The 27,825-nt window shown below is 40.3% G+C and overlaps 1 protein-coding gene across 2 annotated transcripts in view; it reads left to right on the forward strand.

Moving 5' to 3' along the window:
• CTNNBL1 (catenin beta like 1) overlaps window positions 1-27,825 on the forward strand; it is a 180,595-nt gene that overhangs the window by 23,886 nt on the left and 128,884 nt on the right. Inside the window, exons 2-3 of one of the 2 annotated variants that reach the window (XM_003936366.4) lie at window positions 14,228-14,416; window positions 19,057-19,163. In XM_003936366.4, the coding sequence (XP_003936415.1) occupies window positions 14,228-14,416; window positions 19,057-19,163 (296 nt within the window). The remainder of the gene's footprint in view (window positions 1-14,227; window positions 14,417-19,056; window positions 19,164-27,825) is intronic. The other variant, XM_074406508.1, reaches the window with a different exon arrangement.

A 27,825-nucleotide genomic window follows, 5' to 3' on the forward strand; every position in this document is an offset into this window, starting at 1 on the left:
CCTTGATCTCCAGTCTGATACACATACCCCATCCATGATCCCTTTGTTCTCTATGCATACTCAGCCGCAGCACTAACCAGAAGGTTCAGTAATCCTCCATTGACTTGTCAGTGTTGTGCTTGGTTCTCAGAAGATTGAAAGCGCCTTGAAGAAAAGAACATGCCTGTTTTGTTCTTTGTTTCCTGAGCCTTGTACTCCTGGCATGGAGCTGTGTAGATGCTTAGTAAGGGTGCTCTGTAAGCTCAATGAAGACAGTTCCTTTCTCATCTCCCCTTCATGTTCACAAGGGCCCATATAAATGACACTCATTGGCTATCAGGTGGGATTTGTCTTACTTTTTTTTTCTTTGAGACGGAGTTTCACTCTTGTTGCCCAGGCTGGAGTACGGTGGCGCAATCTCAGCTCACCACAACCTCTGCCTCCTGGGTTCCAGTGATTTTCCTGCCTCAGCCTTCTGAGTAGCTAGGATTACAGGCATGTGTCACCACACCCAGCTTTTGTATTTTTAGTAGAGATGGGGTTTCTTTATGTTGGTCAGGCTGGTCTTAAACTCCTGACCTCAGGTGATCCGCCCATCTCAGCCTCCCAAAGTGGTGGGATTACAGGCGTGAGCCACTGAGCCCAGCCTGTCTTACTTTTTAAGTGTAATAACCTTAGAAATGTTAGAAGATATTTCATTTTGGATGAAATGAGATATAATCTTTAGACAGAAAGATTTTGTTTTGTTTTTAATCCTGTATTTGTTCATGGCTGGTATTGTACAATTTGTTTTTCTTCTTTTTCTTTTCTTTTTTTTTTTTTTTTTTTTTTTGAGGCAGGGTCTTGCTCTGTTGCCCAGGCTAGAGTACAGTGGCGTAATCTTGGTTCACTGCTGGGCTCAGGCAGTCCTTCCATGTCAGCCTGCTGAGTAGCTAGCTGGGACTACAAGTATATGTGTGTACCACTATGCCTGGCTAACTTTTTTTTAAATTTATTTTTTGTAGACATAAGATCTCACTGTTTCCCAGGCTGGTCTTGAACTCCTGGGCTGAAGCAATCCCCTTGCTTTGGCCACCCGAAGTGTTAAGATTACTGGTGTAAGCCACCATGCATGGCCTATACAACTTAAAAACGTTTTCAACAGGATGGATAAAATAAATTATTTTAAATTTTAAAAAAGGTGGTGGTAAATTACTGCTTTGAAAAACAAAAAAATAGTTTTCATTTAAGTTGGGTTAAGGCTCAGACATTGAATACAAGAATCTTAGAGTTCTAGAGTCCATGCAGGTGAGCCTGTGGACAGCAGCATGACATATAATTCGGACTCTGTTGGGACACTTTCAGTGAATGTGTCTTTTTCTGTCTTTTTCACGTTAGTGGGTATGTGTATATGCTAATATATATGGAGCCAAAAATCTGTCTCTCATTGATTTAGCAGCATGGGTTAAGTGCCTGCGATGAACAAGGTACTCTTAGGTGCCAAGATACTTGTTAGGAGCAAGGGTCATATCCTAGGATCCCAACTCTTGAAGACCTACCTCATGATTTATTAGAGGAAATAGATACTTATTAATACATATATTGTGTGCTGGCAGAGATCTGATACACTGCTGAGGAAGCTCACAAGTCTTACTGGAGTTTGTTGAGGACTCTCAAGGGAGGTGACATTTGAGCAGGGTCTCAGGACTGGGTAGGACTTCTCTAGCTGCTGTGAAGGGGGATGGAAGGTGATCTGCCATTTTTTGTAGCACTGTTTGCATTTACTCTACTCCAAGGCATCCATTTAAATAAGTGATGGTGATTCACTCTTGGGTCCCTCCCTGAATCCTCTTGGATTCCTTTATTGATTTTTCCTGTAGCAAGATTTCCAGACCCTCTGCTACCTTGCTCATACATCTCCAGTTTGTAATGTCTCTTTTAATGCACAGAAACTAACTCACTGCTGGTGAGCTAGGCTGAATTGGTTTTATGCTTCTAAAAGTGCACCCTTAATATGCATTAGCTTTAAAAATAATTAAAGCTGGTCATCCTGTTGACTCGTTGACTAACTCTGTGAGAGCTCTTGTTGACTTTAAGTTACCCTGTGAGCATTGTAAATCCTTAATCAACAGTAACAACAATAAAGAAGCACAGCCAGTTGGGCATGACTTGGTCTGCCTAATCCCTGTTAGCTTCTGGTGGTACCCCTCAACCTTTTTTCTCTTCCAGGTGTGCATAATCATCCCATTTTGCCAAATTTACTTTAGCTCTTTAAGAAATAAAACATTATAAATACAGATAAAGTCTCTTTTGCACCCTTCCCTAATCTCATTTCATCGAATAGCCCTCCCTAATCCAGATTCTCTTTTAGCCTCCTTTAGAAGCAATCACTATCCTGAATTTGGTGATTATTATCCTCATGTATTTTTTCCTTATGGTTGCTATTTATGCATGCATCCATGGATCATTTAACTTTGTTTCTTGTTGTCCAGTGATCATTCTTTAAATAACTCCTTGTGCATATGTGTGAGCATTTCTCTAATGTCTAAGTCCTTAGGAGGAGAACTACTGGGCTAGTCGTAGAATATATGCGTCAGTGGTATTAGGCCTCACCGATTCACTCGTGCTCATTTGTCCTCTTCTGTCAGCAAGTATTAACAGTTCTCATTTCCCCATATCCTCACCAACACTTGGTATTACCAGATTTTGAATTTTTTCATTTTTGTCAATCCGATGATAAATAATGTTTGTTTGTTTGTTTTTAAGACAGGGTTTCGCCATGTTGGTCAGGCTGGTCTTGAACTCCCTACCTCATGTGATCTGCCCACCTTGGCCTCCAAAGTGCTTGGATTACAGGCATGAGCCACCATGCCAGGCCTAAATAATGGTTTAAATGTGCATTTCCCTGGTTTCTAATGAGGTTGGGCTACTTTTTATATGTTTATGGGCTACTCAGTATTTTTTCTTCTATGATCATATACTTATGTTCTTTGTCAAAAGCTGGCTTTAAGTAATCTTTAAAGTCTAGTCAGGCATGGCGGCTCATGCCTGTAATCCCAGCACTTTGGAAGCTAAGGCGGGTGTATCATTTGAGGTCAGGAGTTTGAGACAGCCTGGCCAACATGGTGAAACCCCCCATCTCTACTAAAAATACAAAAATTAGCCAGGCGTGTTGGTGCACACCTGTAGTCCTTGCTAAGGGAGGCTGAGGCAGGAGAATTGCTTGAACGCAGGAGATGGAGGTTGCAGTGAGCCAAGATTGCGCCACTGCACACTTCCTGAGAGACAGGGCGAGACTCTGTCTCAAAATAAATAAATAAATAAAGTCTGTCGTATATACAGGGCTTTGCAGTTTGCAGTCACTAAGAGAAATTGGATTCTGTGCTTTCTTTTCAAAGTCCTGTATTTTTATCTAATTTAATCTTCCTATCCTAGCTTAATAAAGTTAGTGCTGTGAGATAGCAAAGCGAGGACTGAGCATTTTTATAAATGCAGCATTGATAGGTCTAATGACTTATCCAAACTCACGTGGCTCTTAAGTGATTTACCACTAGAACCCAGATTTTTCTGATTATTGGTTTGCTGTTGTTTGCATCTCGTACCACAATACTTCTTTTAGATTAGTGCTGTTTTGTTGTTAAATTGATGTCTAATAGTCCCTCCAGCGCCTAATAGAGTGATGTTCAGGTTCTTTTAGCTCAGTAAGTACTTCCTTAATAAATGAATGGATGCTGATGCTTCTGGTGTAGCTGACAAAACATATTCGTAAGTGTGCTAAAATGGAGATAGTTTGCCTTCCAATAACTTTACAAGTAATCTGCTTATGTTAGTTTTGATAAAGAAACCGAATCAACATTCAGCTTTCTGATGTAGCTGTAGAATCAATCAGAGCAGATGTCAAAGTAAATCATGGACATTAAAGTATAGTTTGTACTTCTAAAAAAGAAATCTATACATCCTTTGGCAGTGAGATGAATATATATTCAGGCTTTAACAAGGAATAACAATTTTTTGATAGGAAAAATGGTTTAAGTAGTCTTCATGACTAGTGATTTAAATTATAAATCACATCCATCTTAGCTGTCAGCCAATCAGATTACAAGTCATAAGTGAAGCTGTTGTAATTTTGATTTTTAATACATTGATATTTTCCCCTTCATTGTGAGCATTGATAAAGACCGTATTCTCTAGTAATTACTGTGGTCTTGTAGCCTGTAATTTTTTTTAATTGGGAATAAATGGTGGTTCTGTTTTATATTTTGCAAAGACTCTGCTTTGGGATTTTGAGGAGCTCTTGATAGCTATTTTTTCCTCCAGAAAAAAAGGTAGTAGGTGGACATGATTCATTGTTCTTTTTTTTGAAGCTAGTCTCGCAAATTTGCAGAGGTGTAATATATATTTATATGTGACTATCTGGAATTTTCACTTAGATATTTCCTAAAAGTACGATAACACCTTTCATTGGTATAGTGATTTATATTTTACCTAGGGCACCTTTATAACGTGTATTGTTTAATCATCACAACAACGCGTTGTGGTGGGTGGAATTTTCTGTCTCTGATTACTTTGATCTCTAATTATGAACTTTGGCTGATGATAGTTGCAGCATTAGAGATTGTGAGCTTTTTCATTTGTGGTGCCTTAAGCAAATTTGCAAGGGAGCCCTGATGTTAACTTTGGCAGGTTTCATGCCTGCAAATATTGATTGAGCCAGAAGTCCTAGTTGTAAAATGTCACCAGTGAATGTGCAGCCAGTAAAGGCAAGGGAAAACTCATTACTGCATCTCATCTGTAACTTCTGGGTCAGGCCACTCACTACCATCTGGTAGAAATGAATGTTTGAAAACTCCCTTTTATTCTGACAAAAGGTAATCAGAAGAGGTTAACAGCAGATGATTTCTGAGTATTTCAGATGGGTCAGACCAATCCATCCACAAGCTTGGATTTGCAACCTTCATATGTCTAATTATTCCAAGAGGTATTAGAAAGCTTTTAAAATTATGAAATTCCAAAATAATGGTAGGAAGGAATGTAATTATGTGTATACCCCCCTCCTCTCCTCTGTTGCCCCCTGCCCAACCTTCTTATTTATTCTGAAAAAGTAAAGGCAATTGGAAAGGAAGAAATAAGTCAGATTGCTATCTTGAAAAATGTACATATATATATTTAATGTGAGCAAGACTTGACATGTTTTACATTTCCTTAAGGAGAAGGATTAAGAACCACGGAAGGAGAGTGTAAGTTGAAAGGTTTCTCTTCAATTAAATGAGCTTCCTAACTGAGTGATTTAAAGGCGGTGCGGGTACAGTTTAGGGAGGACTGGAGGTGTTAGGAAAGCCCTGGCATATGCCTGGCCAGAGATATGTTAAAAAGGACTCAAACCTAAGATAGATGATTGGGTGAGATCAAGGCTGCCTGAAGCCTGAACTGTCTCTAGAGCCTCAGAATTATTGCAAGAAGTTGTGGATCCAGATGTACACAGCATTTTCTGAGAAACGAATACATAATCTCTCTTCCACCTTTCTTTTTTTGTCAATGTGGATATTAAAAACACAAATTCGCCGGGTGCGGTGGCTCACACCTGTAATCCCAGCACTTTGGGAGGCTGAGGCAGCTGGATCACCTAGGGTCAGGAGTTCGAGACCAGTTTGACCAACATAGAGAAATCCGTCTCTACTAAAATTACAAAATTAGACAGGTGCAGTGGCGCATACCTGTAATCCCAGCTACTCGGGAGGCTGAGGCAGGAGAATCACTTGAACCCAGGAGGCAGAGATTTCGATGAGCTGAGATTGCACCGTTGTCCTGCAGCCTGTGCAATAAGAGTGAGACTCTGTCTCAATAATAATAATAATAATAATAAATAACACAAATTCAGTGGAAAGTACTACCAAATAATAGTAATTTAATTGTCATCACTGTGTTTTAATTATTGGGTACTAAAAAATGGAGGTCAGGGGGCGAGCGGTCATGTCAATTTTTTGTTTTTTGAGACAGGGTCTCTATGTGTCACCCAGGCTGGAGTGTGGTGGTATGAACTTGGCTCACTGCAGCCTCCTGGGTTCAAGTGATTCTCTCACCTCAGCCTCCTGAGTAGTTGGGACTACAGGTGTGTGCCATTATGCTTGGCTAATTTTTAAAGTTTTTTGTAGAAGTGAGTTCTCACTATGTTGCTCAGGCTGATCTTGAACTCCTGGGCTCAAGTGAGCCTCCCACCTCTGCCTCCCAAACTGTTGAGATTACAGACATGCACTACTGCACTTATTCAGTCTTGTCAAATATTTTGACATTAAAAAGGGATCCACATTAAAAAACCTAACTATTAATGGTCAGAGTTCTTTCTAACCTTTAGCCTCTTTGATTTTTTAATCGAATATGTCAGAGAGAGATAGTGAGCTCAGTGTGTTGTTTTGTATGTGCCAAACTGCTCTGTACTTTAGAAACACAGCCTTTTGGGCTGGGCACAGTAGCTCACGACCCAGCACTTTGGGAGGCCGAGGCAGGCTGATCATTTGAGGTCAGGCATTGGTGAAACCCTGTCCCTACCAGAAATACAAAAATGAGCTGGGTGTGCTGGCACATGCCTGTAGTCCCAGCTACTCAGGAAGTTGAACCAGGAGAATTGCTGGAACCCGGGAGATGGAGAATACGGTGAGCCGAGATTGTACCACTGCATTCCAAACCTGGGTGACAGCAAGGCTCCATCTGAAAAAAAGAAAAGAAAAGAAACATAAGTGTTTATGTACATACATACATATATGCATAAATGTCTGTGTGAAAGTGGTTATTGTTCCTAGTTTATAGACAGAGAAAACTGAAGCACAGACGGAGTAACTTACTTTCCAGGGCTGCTGAGTAGAGGTACCAGGTTTTGAACTTAGGAAAAATTGACTTCAAAACTCATTCTCCATACAGGATATCACCATTGCAAACAGGTTAGGCATCACTAGCTCTAGCAATAATGGATTGAAAGCACCTTTTTCTGTTGATGGTGGTTTCTAGTTTAGCCTGTCTATAATAGCCGCTAGTCTGTGTTCTTATATTTTAATAGCAGCTTTGTTTATTTACTAGTGACTTCTTCACAGTCCTTTTATTTTCTTTCCAACCAGTCTTAAGTTAATATAGAGAAAAAAGAAAAGCATAGTGTTGGGATTTAGAAACCTTGTAGTCTTGCTCACCATAAGCAAGTTGCTTAAACTCACTGGGCTCAGATTTCCCTGTTCAAACTCACTGGGCTCAGATTTCCCTGTTCTATTAATATAAAGAGAGACAGAGACTAGATTGTCTCTTTCTTCCAGCTCAAATTACTAAGTCTTTCCTGTTGTTTGATATCTAGGAAACAGTACTTCATGCCCTGCTTGGAAGATCCTTTTCCGAAGTTAGCTGAGCTGCTAAGTTCTAGGTGAAGAATTCTTGGTTTATTACAAGGTTTAGAAGGTTTCCTTTGCTTTTTCCCATTTTCTTACTAGAATTGGACATCTTTTTTCATAAAAGTACCTTTTATGAATTATCCCCTTTCTTAGCAAGGTAACTTGGAATATTGAGCTATATTTAGACACACATGCACACATTACACTCTTGTATTCTGATGCGAATGCACTCTTCACATTAGTAATTGCATTGTGTGTTTTCATAATTTATCATAATGATACCATTATTGCTCATTATAGAAGTTCTCTTTACCCCCACCCCCAAACCTAATTGAGGTCAAGACAACCCATAAATGCGATAATATAGATTGCATGCTCAGAGGAAATGGAGTTGGTTTCATACTGGAGTTTTAATTTAGGATTCGTTCTGGTGATGTAGCCTCTTCCTATGGTACATTACTTTGAGCTCAATATAACTGCATGTTCCCACAGCCCCTCATTATAGCTATGGCTTCTCACTGCTTTTTAATTAAAAAAAAAAAAAAAAAAAAAAGGGGAAAATGAAACCCAAAGCTTAGGGTGGATATTGTCTGGGTACGTAGGGAGTATCCTAGGCAGATTGCTTATTTAATTTTTTAACTCCTTCAAAGCTTTCATGAAGATGTCTTGATTTCTGTTTTCAGGGGCATGGATGGAGACACATACACACACATGCAATAGGCCTCAAGATTATTGACAAGTAAAGGCATCTCTCTATTACCGTGAAGCCTACTCTGAGCTTTGAGTGAGTGGGAATCCTTTATCCTAGAAAGGCTACCAGCTGTTTGGTTGGATGGTGGGAAATGCTTAGTGAGCTTTTATACCACTCACCACCTATTGGGAGTAAGGCAGGGAATTGTAGAAGATTGTAAAAACCCTTCAAGGCTGATGTTCAGAAGTTAAGAGTTAATCATTTTTTCTCTAGTCCTGTGGTCAGCAGAAGCAGAGAAATGACTTTATTAAGAAGAGTTGCTTTTGTCATTCCTTCATCTTGAGTGATTCCAAACACCTTTCAGATACCAAAACAAATTAATCTCCAAAGGTGACTGGTAAGAATGGCTTAAGCCTCTTGGGGTTGGTTGTGTAAGACACAGGGAGAGCTCGGCCTGAGCTGTTGACCTCTGTGACAGGCTGTGAGTGTCACATTCTTTTTGTGGATCAAGAGCCCTTTGGCTTCCCTTTAGTGAAATCAGTTTGACAGCTCTGAGCTGCTTCCTTGCTTACAATTCTTGTTTTGTTCTATATAACCAGTCACTCTCTCAGTGGTGAATATTGGGTAAATATAAATTAGGAAGTTTATTTCTTGGTCAGGGTATTGAGTTACCTTCATAATTTTTAGTGTGACTCTTTCACAAACAGTCAGGAGTTCAACTTTTTGTTGGAGTCCATATTTCATTCAATGTTGCTGGAAAGGCAAGTCCATTTTGACTTGTATCCGGGAGCTGGAACCCCTCAGGTGGAAATCCCCTAGGCCTGTGCTGTTCAGTACTGTAGCCACTGGCCTTATATGGCTGTTGAGCACATGAAATTGGGCCAGTCTGTATTGAGATACACCATCAGTGCAAAATACATACCAGATTCCAAGGACCTAGTATGAAAAGAAAAATAATGTAAAATAACAAATTATTAATTTTTAAAATATAGATTACATGTTGAAATAATATTTTTGATATGTTAGATTAAATAAACATTATTACCTATTTCTTTTTAAATGTGGCTACTAAAAAAATTAAATTACATCTATGTCTTGTACTATATTTCAGTTGAACACTGTTCTAGATTGTTAAGCTCTGATAACAAGGCAGTCTTGTTATCACACTTACATCCCCAGTAAGCGTCACAAAGTTGGCACTTTGTTGAAGAAATAAATCCTAACTCTTTTTATTCGGAGTGGTCAAATCTCAGGAATGATTCAAAGTGTCTCTTTTTGTAGTGTTAGTGTTTGAAAAAGAGACTTTTGAGGGTTAAGAAGAGAAATGAAGTGCTTAAAATTTTTGCCTTTTGAAGAGAAATGTGGAAGTAAACCACATCAGGGCCTTTGCATGGCTTACTGTCTGTTGGAGAGGGAGGTGGGAGCTGCTGTGTTGCTGAAGGAGTTGTAGCAGAGCATCGTCAAGGTACGGCTCTGCCACAGAGTTGTTAGGAGGAGCTAAAGCTATAGCTGAGTACCTGTGTGAGGGAGAAGGTTGGAGAAGCAGTTGGTGAATTTAAAGGTAGCCCTCTTAGGTATGGCTTACTTAGACTGTTGATAAAAGTTAACAGAGTTATTCTTGTCTCAAGAATCCACGCTGGCCCTACTTAACCAACTGTGTCCCTATTTATACATGACCCTTTTGGAAGCCTGGGACTGGCAGCTGATTACTTGAAGACCCTTCAAGCCTTAGAATTCTTTAATATTTGTGGGATTGTTTAACAAGTATTGTTTTAACTTAAGGTCTTACATGACATATTTATAGGTGAGTGTTTTTGCCTGAAAGTTTGTCAGATCTGTCTCACTTAAGGTCCTGGAATCTCAGTAAATGAGCCATTTTCCAGAGATCAGATTCAACTCTGAGAAGGAACCAGGTTGTCTTTGCACAAGTTTTTTGAAAGACCTTAGGCATCTTTGTCTCCCTGCTTATAAAACAGAACTGGTAAGTACTTCTCATTGTGGGAGATGTGGTGAAGATTGAAGTTCTGCAGAAGGAAAGTACTATTTTAATGGGAATTTAATAAGTGAAACTTCACCCCTGACTTCTGAAATGTTTGTTTTAAAGAGGAGGATTGGAAGATGTGTTCAAAAGAGACATTGCTAGTGGTTTTTTTCTGTTTTGCATTTCTTAACTGTGGCAATATTTAGCTTTCTTCTTTTAATTGTGGCCCACTGCCTTTTCTTTCTCTCCTCAGAGATAAACAATCTAGAAATCTTCTTTCCATGGAGAACTATGGAGTTCATGCCTTGACTTGGCTGCTGCAGTAGGCTCACGCTAATCAGAATCGCAGCAGGGCTTATTTTATGAGCTTGAAAGAATTAGTGTTCCCAGAGGGCTGAAGTTCCTTACCTGCTGAGGAGCTACAGATTTCCATTTGGAAGCCTGCCCTCCTTTAGGATGAAGCTACCTTCCCTTCCTCTTCTTACATGCAAACCACCACCTCCTTTTTTATTGTAGTCTGTCTGTGGGTACTGGCATGTTGCTTTCTTTTTTATTTTTCTTTTTAGGGTAGCACAGTAATGATGATAGTAGATCCTTGTAATTTTTGTCCTTATGGAAAGTAGAGTGTGTTAATATGAAATTATAATCTATCTATCTTAGGGAGACTAGAAAGAGAGTGAAAAATAGCAGGTGGTACCCTACAAACTAAATTGTCGAATGTGAGTTTTCTAAACAATGTCATATGCTCAAACCTACTAAAGCACCTGCTATGTGGAACAAGCAGGAAACATGAATAGAGAATGGCTTTCTACCACTGGCAAGGTGCAGTTCAATAAAAGTCAAAAGGTGAGAAGTATTTAACATCTATAATAGAAATTTTTGTGTTATTACCAAACAACTTGGCAGGCTGGCAGTGAAAGTGGCATTTTCTTCTGTTTGGTAGTAACATACCACATTGCACCAAGCATATTGCTGGTGGGTGTGATTACTATATCAGATAAAGAAAATCTCATTGAAGAATCTACATTTATGCTTTGTTGGAGAAGACCGAATCTTGTGGATTACTTCATAGTGATGATTTTATTTATTTGTTTAGTACCATTATGGTTTGGAGTTCTTTCATTTGGAGTTCACAGGGAAAAGAATTATAATATTCAATTGCAGATGAGGAAAGGTTTAGAGAGGTAGGTGATGGGCCCAAAGTCGAACCAGGAGTAAGTTGAGTTGAATGGAGACCCTGGGCTGTTTGGTGTCTGGGCAGGGCCATGTCTCTTCAGCTCTGAAGCCCCTTTCACTACTGCTCTGTTTTATTCTAATTTAATGGAAAACAACAGTAAGAACATCTTCATCGATAGCGTTGTAAAAGGCAAAAATGAGCCGGTTGCAGTGGCACACACCTGTAGTCTCAGCTACTTGGAAGGCTGAGGCAGGAGGATTGCTGGAGCCTAGAAATTCAGGCCCAGCCTAGGCAACATAGTGAAACCTCATCTCTGAAAAGTAGGCAACAACAAAAGGCAAAATGAGGTCTCATCAGAGTCTGGTAGAAAGGGCCTTGGACTCGGAGTCTGGAAATGGCAGTTCTGTTTTCAGTGGTGCACTAATGGTTTTGTGATCTTATGTACTACTTTGTTTCTGGGCCTTTGTTATTATTTTTGATTTTGAAAACGTTTATTTTTAATTAGCAAATAATACTTGTATATATTTATGGGGTATACGGTGATATTTTGATATATGTTTACAATGTGGAATGATTACATCAGGCTAATTAACAAATCTAACACCTTAAATAATTTTTTTTTGTGGTGAAAATATTTAAAATCTGTTTTATCAATTTTTAAATGTACAACGCATTATTACTTATTATATTCAGCATTCGGTGCAATAGATCACTAAAGCTTATCTTCGTGTTTCACTGAAACTTTATACTCTTTAGTCAGCATTTTCCTTCATCTCCAGACTTCCTCCCCAGCCTCTGGTCACAAGCATTCTACTCTCTACTTCTATGAGTTCAGCTTTTTTAGAATCCACATGCAAGTGAGATTACAAGGTGTTTGTTTTTCTGTGCCTGGCTTATTTCACTTAACTTAATGTTTTCTGGGTTTATCCAGGTTGTCTCAAATGACAGAATTTCCCCACTTTTTAGGGCTGAGTAGAATTCTATTGTGTACATGTACATTTTCTTTATCAATTCATCTAATGACAGACACATAGGTTGATTCCATGTCTTAGCTATTGTGAATAATGCTGCAATGAACAGGGCAGATATCTCCTCAGCGTACTGAATTCATTTCCGTTGGTTACATACCCAAAAGTGGGATTGCTGGATCATATGATAATTCTGTTTTTAATTTTTTGGGGGAACTTCCATACTGTTTTCCATCATGACTGTATTAATTTGTATTTCCACCAACAGGGCACAGGGTTCTCTTTTCTCCATACCTTCAATAACACTTTCTCTTCTGTCTTTTTCATGATAGCTATTCTGATAGGTGTGACATGATAACTCATTGTGGTTTTTTTTTGTTTTTTGTTTTTGTTTTTGTTTTTGTTTTTGAGATGGAGTTTCGCTCTTGTTACCCAGGCTGGAGTGCAGTGGCGCGATCTCGGCTCACCACAACCTCCGCCTCCTGGGTTCAGGCAGTTCTCCTGCCTCAGCCTCCTGAGTAGCTGGGACTACAGGCATGCACCACCATACCCAGCTAATTTTTTGTATTTTTAGTAGAGATGGAGTTTCACCGTGTTGACCAGGATGGTCTCGATCTCTTGACCTCGTGATCTACCCACCTTGGCCTCCCAAAGTGCTGGGATTATAGGCATGAGCCACTGTGCCCAGCCTCATTGTGGTTTTTATTTGCATCTCCCTGATGATTAGTGATGGTAAGCTTCCCCCCCCACCCCCCTCATATATCTGGCCATTTGTATGTCTTCTTTTGGGAAGTGTCTGTTTAGGTCCTTTGCCCAGGCTCTGGGCCTTAACTCAGCTCTTCCGTAAAATAGAATTGGGAGTGCAGTAGACGTTCAGAAGTTACATATGTAACATTTTATGTTTGGACTACTTGTGAGTAACTGTAACTTTTTTTTAGTTACTCACAAATAGTCCAAACATGTTCCATATGTAACTTTGTCTTGTACAAATACATTCAGAAGTTACATATGTAACATTTTATGTCTGGACTACTTGTGAGTAACTGCAACTTTTTTATTAGACATTCAGAAGTTATATATGTAACATTTTATGTTTGCACTACTTGTCAGTAACTGTAACTTTTTAGAATTGTAAGAAAGTTAGTTACAAGTATTCTAAAAAGTTACATATAATGTGAAGACATTCAGAAATTACAGATGTAACATTTTATGTTTGGACTACTTGTAGGCTTTGTAATCTTTTATAGATGTGAAGTAAAACCAGTTGCTAAGAGGTTGGCATTGGGAGAGTTACAGCTTGACTAGTACCTGAGCCTAACCCAGTGTCCCTGTCTTAAGGTAGCTTTGTTGCTATTTCTGTATACATAGGAACTTTTGTGAAGGGACAAAACTGCATATAAAAAAATTCCCACTGACTTTCATTGTATATTTATAGAATCATTAAGGATCTGAAAAATGACCACCTAGAGCTTTACTCCATGTGATGGGTAAAATTGTATGCTAGGTGCTTTTCAGTCAGAGAATTCTTTTTTTTTTTTTTTTGAGGCGGAGTTTCGCTCTTGCTACCCAGGCTGGAGTGCAATGGCGCGATCTCGGCTCACTGCAACCTCCGCCTCCTGGGTTCAGGCAATTCTCCTGCCTCAGCCTCCTGAGTAGCTGGGATTACAGGCACGCGCCACCACGCCCAGCTAATTTTTTTGGATTTTTTAGTAGAGACAGGGTTTCACCGTGTTGACCAGGATGGTCTCAATCTCTTGACCTCGTGATCCACCCGCCTCGGCCTCTCAAAGTGCTGGGATTACAGGCTTGAGCCACCGCCCCCAGCCCAGTCAGAGAATTCTTAAAACCTTTTAGGATATTTGTTGTCTATGCCTTGCTAAGTCTTTTTTTTTTTTTTTTTTCCCTCCCATAGTTTTTGTAGAATCAGGGTTTCACCATGTTGCCCAGGCTGGTCTCAAACTCCTGGGCTCAAGCGATCTGCCTACCTTGGCCTCCCAAAGTGCTGGGATGATAGACGGAAGCCACCATGCCTGGCTTCTATGTCATGTTCAGCTCTAAAATCCTGTGTTTCTTTTTTCTCAGCCCAATAGAGGCACAAAACGTCCCCGGGATGATGAAGAGGAGGAGCAGAAGATGCGTCGGAAGCAAACTGGTACTCGAGAACGTGGCCGCTATCGAGAAGAAGAAATGACTGTGGTGGAAGAAGCAGATGATGACAAAAAAAGGCTGCTTCAGATTATTGACAGAGATGGGGAAGAGGAAGAGGAAGAGGTAACATGGCAGCGCTGGGTGGGAGCTGAGATGGCCGGCCCTGCAGAATATAATTTTGGGCCAAATACTCAGCTTGTCTGAGCTTCCCATCTTCATCTGTAAAATGGGGTTAATAATTCTTATTTCATCGTGTTAATGTAAAGGTTAAGTGGGCTAATGCAGTTGGGAAAGCATCTTGTGAAGTGTAAAGAACACGACAGATAGAGTTTTAAAGTTATTCTTTATTATGTCCTGTAGGGGAGGGTCAGGGCAGGCTTCCTGGCTCTTACTGAGGACACATAGAAGGCACTTGCATTATTAGCTTTGAAAGAGGGCCCAAATTTTATCAAGTGGAAGGAAGGGCTTTTTGGGCAGAGAAAACGGTGTTAGCAAAGCAACAAAAGTGGAGAGGTTGAAAGAGTGCCACAGTATCGGGTATTTAGGTATGACTGCAGAAGTACAGTTTAGGGAAGGAGATACCTCAGGGCCTCTCTCTTTGCTGTTCTTCAAGACACCTTGGGACCTTCGCGCTCATTCTTGCCTCTGGACCTTCAGACTTCTGTGTCCTCTGTTGGAATGCCCTTCTTCCTTAATGCTTTGTATGGCTGGTTTCTTCACATTCAGGTCTCAGTTCAGATGTTTCCTCCTCCAAGAAGTCTTTCCTGTGTAGCCCTGCAGCTGCTGTCTCATTCCCTCATCACTTTATTCTGTATATTGTTTGCATAGCACATATCATGATTTGAAATTCTAGTTTGTTCGTTTTACTCATCGCTGTTCTCCTTCCAACCTCCCATGAAAATAGAGACTGGCTCTGTTCTGTTCACAGCTATATTTTGGCGCCCAGAGCAATACCTAGCTCTTGATAGATCCTTAATAAATATTTATTGAATGAATAAATGAATGAAGCTGGGAAGAAGAGAGGTAAAATATCAGTGATTAAAAGCAAAATGCCCTTACCTCTGTGTCTTTTTAAATCTTTAAGTGTTAACTTGTATGTTATTTCACTCTGGCATTTTGTTCAATATGAATTATGGAAATAGAGTCTTAAGAGCCAGCTGTTTTTTTGGTTCTCTCAAAGACACGATGCTAAGTTTGGATTTAAAAAATGAGGCTGGTGTGTGAATCTGAGAAGAAGGAAAAACGGATTCATATTCCAAAAAGGTCTTTACTGTGTTGTGACAATAGCTCTCTCCTCCTTAGGATTTGTACTAGTGCTGATCTGGGGATCTACCCCTAAAAGACGATGGCACTTTGGAAATCTGTGGTGGGAGCCAGTCCTGAATTTCTGAATTTCCTCTCTGAGGGCAGCAGCCTTGCCAGGGCTTCGACAAACAGTGTGTGCAGCACATCCTCCCTCCCTCCCTTCCCTCCTCACCAGCTTCTGCTCAATCTGTTAGCCCTGCAGCAGCAGTTAATTGGCAGGTATAATTCCCATGTAGGGCAAGGCTGGTACTGGAGGATTAGGATAGTAGCTGTCATGGGTAAGTGGTTTCTAGCCTGAGAGACAGAAATGTAATGTGGGACCAGCCCTTCTGTTAAGGGACAGGGAAAAAGAGATCACTTTGTAAAAATGACACATGGAAGGCTACAAGTCCAGGAGTTATTTTCTCACCGCCACCAAAGTCCCATCTGAGGAAAAACAAGTGATGTTTGTCCCTGTAAAGTCATGTGAACCTGTAAAATATTATTGTCCTTTTTGTGCTCCATCACCAGCATTCATCTTTCTGAAATCTCCCTCTGGTTTCTGACGATGAGCTATTGGAGATACTGCTGTGGCTGATGACTAAGACTGATAATTCAGTTTCCCCCCCAAGTGCTGGAGAGAAATTAAAGGAGGGAAGGCCAAACCCTGGAGAGGCTAGGACTTCAGAAATCCCACGAGAGCTGTGCTAACACTAACGTGGTTTTTCTCCAGAGTGGGGCAAGGGTTAGCTAAGAAAAAGAAAAGTAGCAGATATTGAGCTTGCTTGAAAGTCATTTAACCCTTTCCTAGAAATACTTGATTATTTTAGTTAAATTCTAGTGGTATGTTGGGTACATTGTGCCTTTTGCTAATAATAACCATAACAGCTTGCATTCATGTAGTTTGCAAATCAGTTTTATGTACATCCTTTCTTTAGGTCATTTCTGTGACCTTGAGAGATACAGGTAATATTTTCCTCCCCCACCTCCCCTCCTCAGATCTTCACTGAGTACCTGCTGTGTGCCAGACACTGGAGAGTCTACTTGTGCCAGAGAAGTAGTAGACATGGGCTAGTTAGCAGTGGGGGGTCTTTGCCCTGGTTTGGGGTTGGAGAGATTATCTGGGCAGATCTTGTCAGACCCTTGTATAGATCATGTGAGGGATCTGGGATTTTATTCTAAGTGTGTAGTAGATGAATTCAGGAAAGACTTAGGAGATAGAATTAGCTGGACTTGGTGAGGCTTAGAGGAATATATTCAGCAAAGTAACATTGTCACATGGCTAGTAAGTAGTGAAACTAGGCTCTGAGTCTTGACTGAGGCAGTTTTTATCATGTCAGGGAACCTCTCTTTAAGCTGTAGACCCTGGGGAAGAGGCAGGGGTTCAACAGAGAACCTTGGGATTTGGAGTCATTGGTATAATCTAAGAAATGTGTCATGCTGAAAATGAATTTATAGGTAGGTCCCACTTAAAGCCCAGTATGTGGAAATAGAAATGTAATAATAGAATAATAGCTAACATTTTTGAGAACTTATAAAATTATGGTATGATTCAGTGCTTTCCAAAAGGATCTATTTCAGGTTCTTGTAATAGCAGTTTCTTTATTGCTTTTAGGTGTGAGTTATGGTCAGTGACTACAAAGCTGTGAAGCTTTGAGTTGGGATAGTATTAAGAGAAGCAGGGTGCATTGCAGCACATTAAACTGGAAAGTAAACTGAAGATAAAACGTGTGAAATTTTAGTATAGATTTTTTGGAGAAAAAGGATTTGATTTTCAAATATTCATTTTATTTACTTTCATAGGTATGATTCCAATGTATGAAGCCAGAAATTCTGTATGGTCTTCTAGTTTTTTTCTGCATTCTCTAGGCAAGGTTACCAAATTCTTGATGCAACTTCAGGATTCAAAGTACCTGTCTGAATTCCTTCTTAGCATCTATAAGGATCAGGCGAAGTAATACATAAGAAATGTTGGCCGGGTGTGGTGGTCACACCTGTAATCACAGCACTTTGGGAGGCTGAGGCAGGTGGATCACAAGGTCAGGGGATCAAGACCGTCCTGAGTAATATGATGAGACCCCATCTCTACTAAAAATACAAATATTAGCCAGGCATGGTGGCACGGCCCTGAACTCCCAGCTATTCGGGAGGCTGAGGCAGGAAAATCGCTTGAACCTGGGACGTGGAGGTTGCAGTGCAGTGAGCCGAGATCGCACCACTGCACTCCAACCTGGGTGACAGGGCAAGACTTGATCTCAAAAAAAAAAAAAAAAGAAATGCTAAGCAGTGACTAAAGCTAATTAACAACCATTCTTAGTTTATGCAGTGTGCAAAAACAGGCAGGAGGTTGGATTTGGCTCATGGACTGCAGTTTGCCAACTTCTGCCGTAGGAAAAGATTGAAGGGTCACTGTCACTGACTCAGGGTTTGACTTTAAACAATTCTTTTAAAGCTTTCAGTCTTATTTTATATGTACAGCAAAGGAGGACAAGGTAAATGTAAAATAATATTATCTAATATTGTTGCTTACTCTGTGCCATACAGTGTGCTCAAGAAATATTTGTTGAATGAGTAAGTCTTTAACATCTTTTCTTTTCTTTCTTTTTTTTTTTTTTGAGACAGTCTCCCTCTGTCAGCCAGGCTGGAGTGCAGTGGCATGATATTGGCTCGCTGCAACCTCTGCTTCCCAGGTTCAAGTGATTCTTATGCCTCAACCTCCCGAGTAGCTGGGACTACAGGTGTGTGCCAGTATTTTTATTAGAGATGGGATTTCACCATATTGGCCAGGCTGGTCTTTAACTCCTGACCTCAAGTGATCCACCCATCTTGGCCTCCTGAAGTGCTGGAATTACAGGCATGAACCACTATGCTCGGTCAGTCTTTAACGCCTTAAACTAAATTTTCTGTGTTATAGATAGTAGGCATTATGTAAGACACCCAATGTGATAAACTCAAAAAGAAGCATGTGATTACAGGCCCTTACTCCTCATTGTAATTGGGGAGATAAAGTATGTACTGTGACCGGGTGCAGTGGCTCACGCCTGTTACCCCAGCACTTTGGGAGGCTGAGGTGGGTGGATCACGAGGTCAGGAGATCGAGACCATCTTGGCCAACACAGTGAAACCCCGTCTGTACTAAAAATACAAAAAAGTAGCCGGGCATGGTGGCATGCACCTGTAGTCCCAGCTACTCGGGAGGCTGAGGCGGGAGAGTCACTTGAACCTGGGAGGCGGAGGTTGCAGTGAACTGAGATTGCACCACTGCACTCCAGCCTGCTGACAGAGCAAGACTTTGTCTCAAAAAACAAAACAAAACAAAACAAAACAAAACCCCACAAAGTGCTTACTGTACATTTAACCCAGAAAGGTCAATGGCAGACTGCAGACTGAGGTGGGGTGTAAGAGCCACAGGAAAGTAGTGGGCAGTGAATGTGAAATCCCTGTGGACTAAAGTTGTTGCATTTGTCTCTTTGTACCAGGAAGAGCCATTGGATGAAAGCTCAGTGAAGAAAATGATCCTCACATTTGAAAAGAGATCATATAAAAACCAAGAATTGCGGATTAAGTTTCCAGACAATCCAGAGAAGTAAGGTTCTGCTCTACTGATACCCTGTTCCCTCTGTGGCATGTCGTTGGATAATTTTGTTTTGGTTTTGGTTTGTTTTGGCTTTTGTGATTTGGGCCAGGAGTCCCAGGATGATCTCCATGTTTGAGAATCCACTAGAACAGGCGTCCCCAAACTGCGGCCCCCTGAGGCCATTTATCCGCCCCTCCCACCACACCGCCTCCGCACTTCAGGAAGGGGCACCTCTTTCATTGGTGGTCAGTGAGAGGAGCATAGTATGTGGCGGCCCTCCAACGGTCTGAGGGACAGTGAACTGGCCCCTGTGTAAAAAGTTTGGGGACGCCTGCACTGGAAGGACTCCTTGGACTCAAAGCCAGTGATACTCAGGGCTGTGGTTTATTACACAGGGCACACAACAGGATCAGCAAGGGAAAAAGACACATCAGGTGGCACCTGGAGAAATTCAGATACAGGTTTCTTATGTTTTCTCCTTCCCAGTGGGTGGGGTCACGCAGACATGCTGCTTTTCTTTAGCAATGAAATGCATCAAAATGTGTCCATCGGTGCTGTCCAGGGCAGTCCATCTGAGACTCTGAGTTCAGAGTTTTTATGGAGGGCTGGTCATGTAGGCATTCTCTGCCAGTAACCACTACCAAAATTGTAGACTCCTGGAAGGAAAGCAGCTGTTAAGTGCCCTGGGCTGGCAAAGCAGCAACCTTATCACTTAGGGAACATTTCAAAAGCCAAGTTCCCAGCTGCCAGCCTTGTAAGCCAGCCCTTTTCAAGATCAGCCATGCTACGTTAACTCTCTCCTGCATTATTCTTTTCAGATCATGTCTGCCATTAGTGATAGCTTTACTGTGGAGATCATGTCTGAGGCTCTGAAGTTAGACAAATATTGGTGTGATATGCACATGCCTTTGAATAAGTCACTTTGCCTTTCCTAGCCTTGGGTGTCCCATCTGTATAAGGAAATAATACCTTCCTCACAGAGTTATATGAGGATTAAAGGAGAATAATGTAAGTGTTTAGCTTAGTACCTGGCACATGGTAGGTGCCCATGATATGATCGTTAATGTGATTTTTACTACACTGGCACCTCAGTACATTGTGAAGTGCTATTATGAGGAATCTGGCATTTTTTAGTCAGTCTTGAATCCTAACCAAGGGGACTCTCACATTTATACGATTTTAATGTTCTAAACCTCTCTTTCTCTCCCTGTCTTTGTCCCTCCCAGGGCATACAATTTTAATGAATCTTAATGTGCCCAAGGCCCCCAGGCAATTAACAGTTGAATAGTACAGTCTTTGCACTCAAGTTTATAGGTTACTAGGGAGACTAATTATAAAGGCAAGGTAGAAGGAAGCAGGCACTTTAAAAGAGATATAAGCAGAGTCCTGTGGGAACATAGGAGAAGAAACAGTAAATACCAAGTTGGGGGCTACTAAGGGCTTCACAGAAAAGACAGTAGTTGAGCTGGAAAGAACAAAGAAAGGCATGCCAGGCAATATGAGGAGCATGAACAAAGGCACAGAGGTGTCAGGGGGCACAGAGCCTTCACAGCAACCTAGTGATGGCAGCATGGTCAACTGTGTTGTCCCTGTGCTGTGGATGAGAAGGCAGAGTGGGGACAATGTGGTGACTGGGCCTAGGGCCACAGTCCTTTTTGACAGTAGGAGTGGTTATCAATAGATCAGGGCCCAGCTTGCCTAGCACCAGAGTCCTATCAGGGTTTCGTACTGATCTCCACTATACAGAATCACTGTGTGTGTGTGTGTAATTACACAAGTAATGCATGAATAGACTGTCATTCTGAAAAATACCAGGGGTGCATGAGTAGACTGAAAAGTGAAAGTTCTTTCCATTCCTGTGCCTAGAGCAACCTTGTGAACATTTAATTATGCAAATGTATTTGTTTCTATGTAAATCATACTGTTCATATGCTGCACCTTGGTTTTTTTGGGTTATGTAGCAGATCTGTCCATGGTAGTACATTGCCTATCTACCTTGTGTTTTTTTAACTGGCATATAGTATTTCGTGGTTTGGAAATACCATGGCTTATTTAATTATTTTTCTATTGATGGACGTTTGATTATTTTAAATATTGACTTTTATGAAAAATGCTTTACTGAACCTGCTTGTACATGTGTCTTTATATACATGTGTTTCCATAGGATAGATACCTACATTTTGAATCCCAGATTGAACGGTATGTACATTTTAATGATAGCAACTGCCAGTTTTTTCACTGTATTTTTAAATTCTCCATCTAGCAGCATCTCTTGTGTTTTTGCCCACAGTGCCTGTGATCAGTCTTTAGCTTCTTTGCCATTTGTTTTGTCGTTACTTCTGTGCTCAGTGGTTCCTGCATTAGACTCTGTTCTTTTTAGGAGATGGACTGGGTCTTGTTTGTGTCTGGTACCTGCCACAGTACTTGCCGTGCTGTAGGTGCTCAGTAAACATGAGAGAGCTTATGTAGTCCCTGTCATCTTTATTACGTCCCCATTGCTTGAACCTAAGGATGCATTCTGAGGAAGCTGTGCTGCAGACTAATGACACTGGAAATTTAAGAAATTCAGTTTACTTTTTTGAATACCAGTATTTCCTTTGCCCACTTGGTAGATAACACGCCTCTCAATTTGGAGCGGTTTCTGCAGAACATGTTCACCATGTACATCTTAGGTACCTTAGAGTTAAAGTTCATCAACTGGTTTTAAGACAAGGTGATTTTATTTTAAAAAATCAGTAGTATTTTCCATTCAGACAAAATGTGTATACTATTTTAGTTTTAAAATCTGAACATAAGAGAATTGAAATTATGCATAAAGAACTTTTTTATTTTCATGCCAAAAAGCAGTTAGGAAACTACATTGTGTTTTAACCTTGAGTTCTTGAATTCTTACTGGTGCAGTGTCTTTCATAATTCTCTAGACCAGCGAGGTGCAATTAAGATGAAAATTGCTAGAGCGTATTCAGATGAAACTTTGCGGCTGAGATCAGAAACATTCAAATTTATTTTCCCATATATCCAATTGTCAGTTCGATCGCATACCCAACAGTGCCTCACTTCATTTGACTGCATTTCAGATTCAGTTGACAATTCACCGTATGCAACCTCCGCTTTGCACGGTGTGCCCTTCCTCCCAAACACCACGGTGACGAGGGTGTGCTGTTTCTCTAGTAAGTCTTTAATAGTTCTCTTCATTTTTGCAGGCACAGAATTACTTAGTTTACTGATTTTCAGCCTTTTTGGCCTCAGGATCTCCTTGTCCTCTTAAACTATTGAATATCCCAAAGTGTTTAGAAAATTCTGAGTACTCAAGCACACGTTTCATTAACCATCAGGGCAGTGATATCATCATGTTATGTAGCTCTTTGGAAAACCCCACTGCACACTCCTGAGAGAATGAGAGTGGAAAAGGCAAATGATGTCTTAGATTTATTATAAAACAGTTTTGATCTTACAGTTCTCTGAAAGGATCTCCAACCACCCCCCTACCCACTTCCTGGGGTCCTAGGACCACGCTTTGAGAACTGCTGATTTAGTTTGGATGGAGGGTAATGTTCCCTCAGCAGTAATGGCATTTAGGACTCATCAGTTTCTGTTGCTTTCCCAGTGTTTTTGAGCTTTGCTGGTTATTTGCTGATACCCACCCTTGTGGTCGAAGGAGAATATCCTGCTGGCCTGAAGCAAATGCAGATGGGCAGGCTAGGAGAATATTCTGTCATATCAGATGGAATCGATGACCCCATCTCAGCTTGGGTTACTGTTTTAATGTGTTGCTCTGTTGCTTTCCGTCACCTCTTCCTTGATCCTTTCCCCCAGCTGTGAGTCATCTATTGCTGACGGTATGCCTAATTCCTAATGACAGTTCTCTGCAGATCTTAGTGTGTGCTTTAAATGAGTAGGCTCATGAGTAGGCTGTGCTTTGTCAGGCCAAGCAGAAGAGGATTGTCATGGTATAACAAACTTGAGGGTACATAGATTCATTGAGTACTTACTATGTGCCCGCTATTACTGGGCACTGTCTATATATTATCTCTTTTGAATCCTCACTATAGTTTAGAAAGATAAGGAAATCAGGGTTTAGAGACAAGTTAGTTAATACTCTGTGTCTTCCTTCATCAGGTTGGGACGCTGCACTCTGTGTTCCTGTGACGCTTCTCTTGAGTAGTACCAGGCACCTTTATCATTAATTGTTTTGTAATAGATTGTGCATATTTAATGGAGGCCAGAAACTGGGATTGTTTTATCTGTTATGTCCTCAGTGTCTAGCACAATGACTGGCACCTAGTATGTGCCCGGCAAATATTTGTCAATTAACTATTCGTGGCCACCCATCTAGTAAATTGCGTGCCTGGGAGTATGACCCAGGTCAGCCTCATGCCCAAGCCCTGCATTTCTCACTATACCTTGTTACTCATGTAACACTGGACCCAGGATATTTTTGTAATATTTCCCTGCTTGCAATTTTATTCTCTGCTTGTTTGTTTTGTTTTGATAATTTTCTGACTTTCTAAACTTAAAAGCATTGGGTTAAGATCATATTTGAAAGAAGAATCTCAAAGTTGGAAGGAACTGAGAGGTACAGTTTTTGCTACCATCTAACTCTTGTTTTGTTTTGTTTTGTTTTGGTTTTTTGTTTTTTTTTTTTACTATCACCCTGTATTAACTATCCCAGTGAGAAGGATCTGACTTTCCAAAGAAAGCCATTCCATCATTTGGCAGCTTTGACTCTTAAAATTTCAACTCAGACTGAGAAAGCATTTCAGCAAATTGTCATATGAGATGAATCTAGACTCCTTAGAATCTTGGTTGTTTCCCTGAATTGGTTTCCACAACCCTCCTAGAAGTTGGTTCCTCTAACAGATGTCACAGTGTTTTAGGGTCACAATACAGGATAACTCTGTATTGTTCTCTTTTAAGTACCCTAGAACCACCGTACCACTTAACGGCAGCTATTTTCATCTGTGCCCCCATTCACAGGGATCTCCCAAGTTTCTTTGTTGGACCAAGGCCCATGTCAGGTGCTGGATGACCAGAGATGAGTAAGAAATTGTCTCTGGCAGAACTGTCTCATGTTCTGGTTTGTATTACGGTTATTGTTCACTAAAGCCATTGAGTTCAGAAAGAAACACATGTACCTTTATGAAACTGTGTCTCTCCCGGCTCTCTTTGACTTTTTGGTTCACTGCAGTTTTCTCTGTGGATCCCAGGTAATTTTCCTTGGATTAGATTTGGCATCATTATTGCCTGTCATGAATTTTTGAATTGATTCTGTCAGCTGCTGTACTTACTGTCTCTTTAAGCTTTGTGTCATATAACATTTTTTTCATCTTGCCTTTTGTATATCTTTGGTCATGATATTGATCAAAAAATCATAATAAAATACTTGATCTAAACAGGCTTAAGGGACAGAGCCCTGCAGGTGACTGACATTCATTCACTGTTTTTCTTCTTCTTATTATTATTTTTTTAGACAGAGTCTTGCTGCATCGCCAGGCCAGAGTGCAACGGCATGGTCTTAGCTCACTGCCACCTCTGCCTCCTGATTTTAAGCAATTCTCTTGCATCAGCCTCTCAAGTAGCTGGGATTACAAGTGTCCACCACCACACCTGGCTAATTTTTGTATTTTTATTAGAGACAGGGTTTCACTGTGTTGGCCAGTCTGGTCTCGAACTCCTGACCTCAAGTGACCCTCCTGCCTTGGCCTCCCAAAGTGCTGGGATTATAGGTGCGAGCCACCACATTCGCTGTTGATCACCCAACTCACCAGATCTTATCCTGCAGTCAGCATGATTTTGTTTCTTACTGTTTAGTGCCCAGTCTCCCTTGCCAGTTCTTCCAAGTGAACTGGAAAAATCTTTTGTCAGGTTATTCTCCAGAAATCTTGTATATACACACTCACATGAGGCAGATAAGACTTAGAGGTTGAGTTTCAGGGATTATATAGCTCTCCTGGCCCATGGACTGTTTGAATCCTTCTACACTAGTCCTATTGAGTCATGATTCTGATTTAGCTTCCACACTTCAGCTGATCTAAAAAAGTAACCTATTTGCAAGCAGAGAAGGGAGTGTTTAAAAAAAAAGGTATGGGGGAAAATCTTCTAAAATAATTATGAAATTTACTTGGAATAATAAACAAGTGAAAATAGGTAAGGAAACACTGAAAAATAAAAACAAGGGAGTGTTTTGCAGTAACAGACGTAAAACATACTATAAAGCTATAACCATGTGAAAGTGTGGTCCTGACTCAGGAATTTATAGATGTATCAATGAAATAGAGTGAAAAGCCCAGAAACAGATTAAAGTACACATTAAAATTTAGTTTATGATAGCTGACATTTCTTTAAATCTGTGAGGAAAGGGTAGATTATGGTATTGGAGCACTTGGCCAAACATTTGCAGAAAATAAAGTTAGATCTATGCCCTATAACAATACACTAAAATAAATTTCAGATGGATTAAACATTTAAATATATATAAACATAAAAGTGCACCATAAAATGTGTCTTCTTTTAGCATAAAAAATATTTTACTCAGGATACATGTAGAATAGAGTTCTTAAAGGCAAAGGTTTTGTTACTTGAACTTTTCAAAACCTTTATGTCAAAAAGCACAATGTACAAATTAAAGGGCAAACAGTTTTCTCTGATTTATTGTTTTTGCAGCATAGGATAGAGATTAATTTCCTTAATATACAGTGTTTATAAATCTATAAACAAAATGAGCATCTTAATAGGAGTGGGCAAAGAAGAAATACAAATAGTAAACATTAGAAGAATGTTAACCATCCTCCTATCAGAAATGCAAAATACAAAGTGAGTTCTCTTTTCTATTTCAAATTGGAAGAAATCATGTGTGTGAAGAGGGTAGGGGGAAACAGATACTTCATGTACTATTGGTACTTTTCTGGCAAAATGTATCAAAATCTGTTTTAAGTCATGCATACTCTTTGACTTGGCCCTTTCCTTCCTGGGAATTTATTCTAACACAGTAATCAGGAATGCATACATCTCAGTGTCATTGTTAAAGGCAAAGAAATTGGAAATCATCTGAATGCCTGACAAAGGGGGATTGGTTAATTTAATCACAGTATGTCTACTCAAGGGAATACTACGAGGCCATTAATCTGTTACTTAGAACAGGGTAAGCTGAATCTGCCATACCCAGCCTATGACTGAATCATAGTCTTCTTGGAACACTGTGTGGAGAAGGACTCTGAGGCCAGCCATGTGGGCTTAGCAGGGTAGAGTGCTATGGTGAGGGATTTTGCCATGGGAGAAGGAGAAGGACCTACAGCAGTTTGTCAGGTATTGGCTTCTCCTATTATAGAAGAATAATGATAAGGGGAACTATTTAACCTACATTAACAACAGCAGCAAAAATGGAATATAGAACTGTATACTCTAGGCTTACTTTTTGGGGGGTAAAAGTCTGTGAGTTCAGAAAAATGACGTAAACATACCAGCAAACATACATGGTATTGGAGCAGTTGGTCAAACATTCACAGAAGGTGAAGTTAGATCTTTGCCTTGTATCATACACTAAAATAGAATTTAAAAGTCTGTGAGTTGAGAAAAAGGCTTAAACATATACAGAGTATAATCAATGGTTATTTTTGGTTAGTAGGCTTATGGATGATTTGTTTACCTTTTTGAGGGCTTGTTTTTCTTCCCCTGGTTTTCTACAAAACGTATATAGTGATTGGGAAAAAGTATATAAGCATTAGAATTAAAAACAGTAATGGGGAAAAACTACTAAGAGATGTTGTCTAAAATGTGGGCATGTTTTAAAGAGTGTTAAGTCTCTAGATTTTGTTTCTTATCGACTCCAGATTTCCAGAGAGGCTGTATCTACCCAGCCCCACAGCATCTGGAAGTTGATGAGTCTTATGTGACTTCAAGAGTCCCTGCTTGTGTTCCTTTTCTTTGTGCCCTCAATTTAATTAAGTAGGCATCTGTGGATATAAGAGACAAAGATATAGTTCCTGTCTTTAAGAAGCTTACTTTCTGGAAGAGAAGATAGACATATTACAGTAATAGTAGAACAGATACTTACATAGTGCTTTTTATATGCTGGACATTGTTCTCAGTGCTTATATGTCTTTATTTATTTACTTTATACAGCTGCCCTGTGAGACAGGTAACATTATTGTCCCTATTTACAGAAGAAACTGAGGCAGAGAGAGGCTAACTAGGTGGCTAAGCCATGTTCAAACCTAGATAGTCTGGCTCCAGAGGCAATTTAACCACTGTTTCCTCTCAGTCACTCTCATTCAGGTATTGTTCAATTGCCTTACACCAGATTAGCTCATTTTCATCTCAGAACAAACCTTCCTGGTCTTGTTCATCCAAGGCTTAATCAGCATTTCTTATATGTCAAACGTCGGGGGAGGGCATGCAGAGTGAATGCAAAGTAGTTCTGTTCTTAGTACCTGGGCATAGGTTTGTTGAAAGGTTCGGGTGTGGAAATGTGAGTAAAGTATCATGCTGTGTAAAGTATGGCGGTGATTGTAGGATGCCGGAGACTAGGTCTGCTTTTCTTTGGTATCTGCCTCTAAATCAGCTCCAAAGAGGAGGGAGGAGGGTATTTTTGGATATAGAAAAGTTTCTCTTCCTTTGGGTAAGGGGAATAACTGGCCCTTGATCTGACGTGGGAAGTAAGAGAAACCCTTTT

Source organism: Saimiri boliviensis, chromosome 9 (genome assembly GCF_048565385.1).
Source record: "Saimiri boliviensis isolate mSaiBol1 chromosome 9, mSaiBol1.pri, whole genome shotgun sequence".
In the NCBI taxonomy this organism is placed as follows: domain Eukaryota; kingdom Metazoa; phylum Chordata; class Mammalia; order Primates; family Cebidae; genus Saimiri; species Saimiri boliviensis.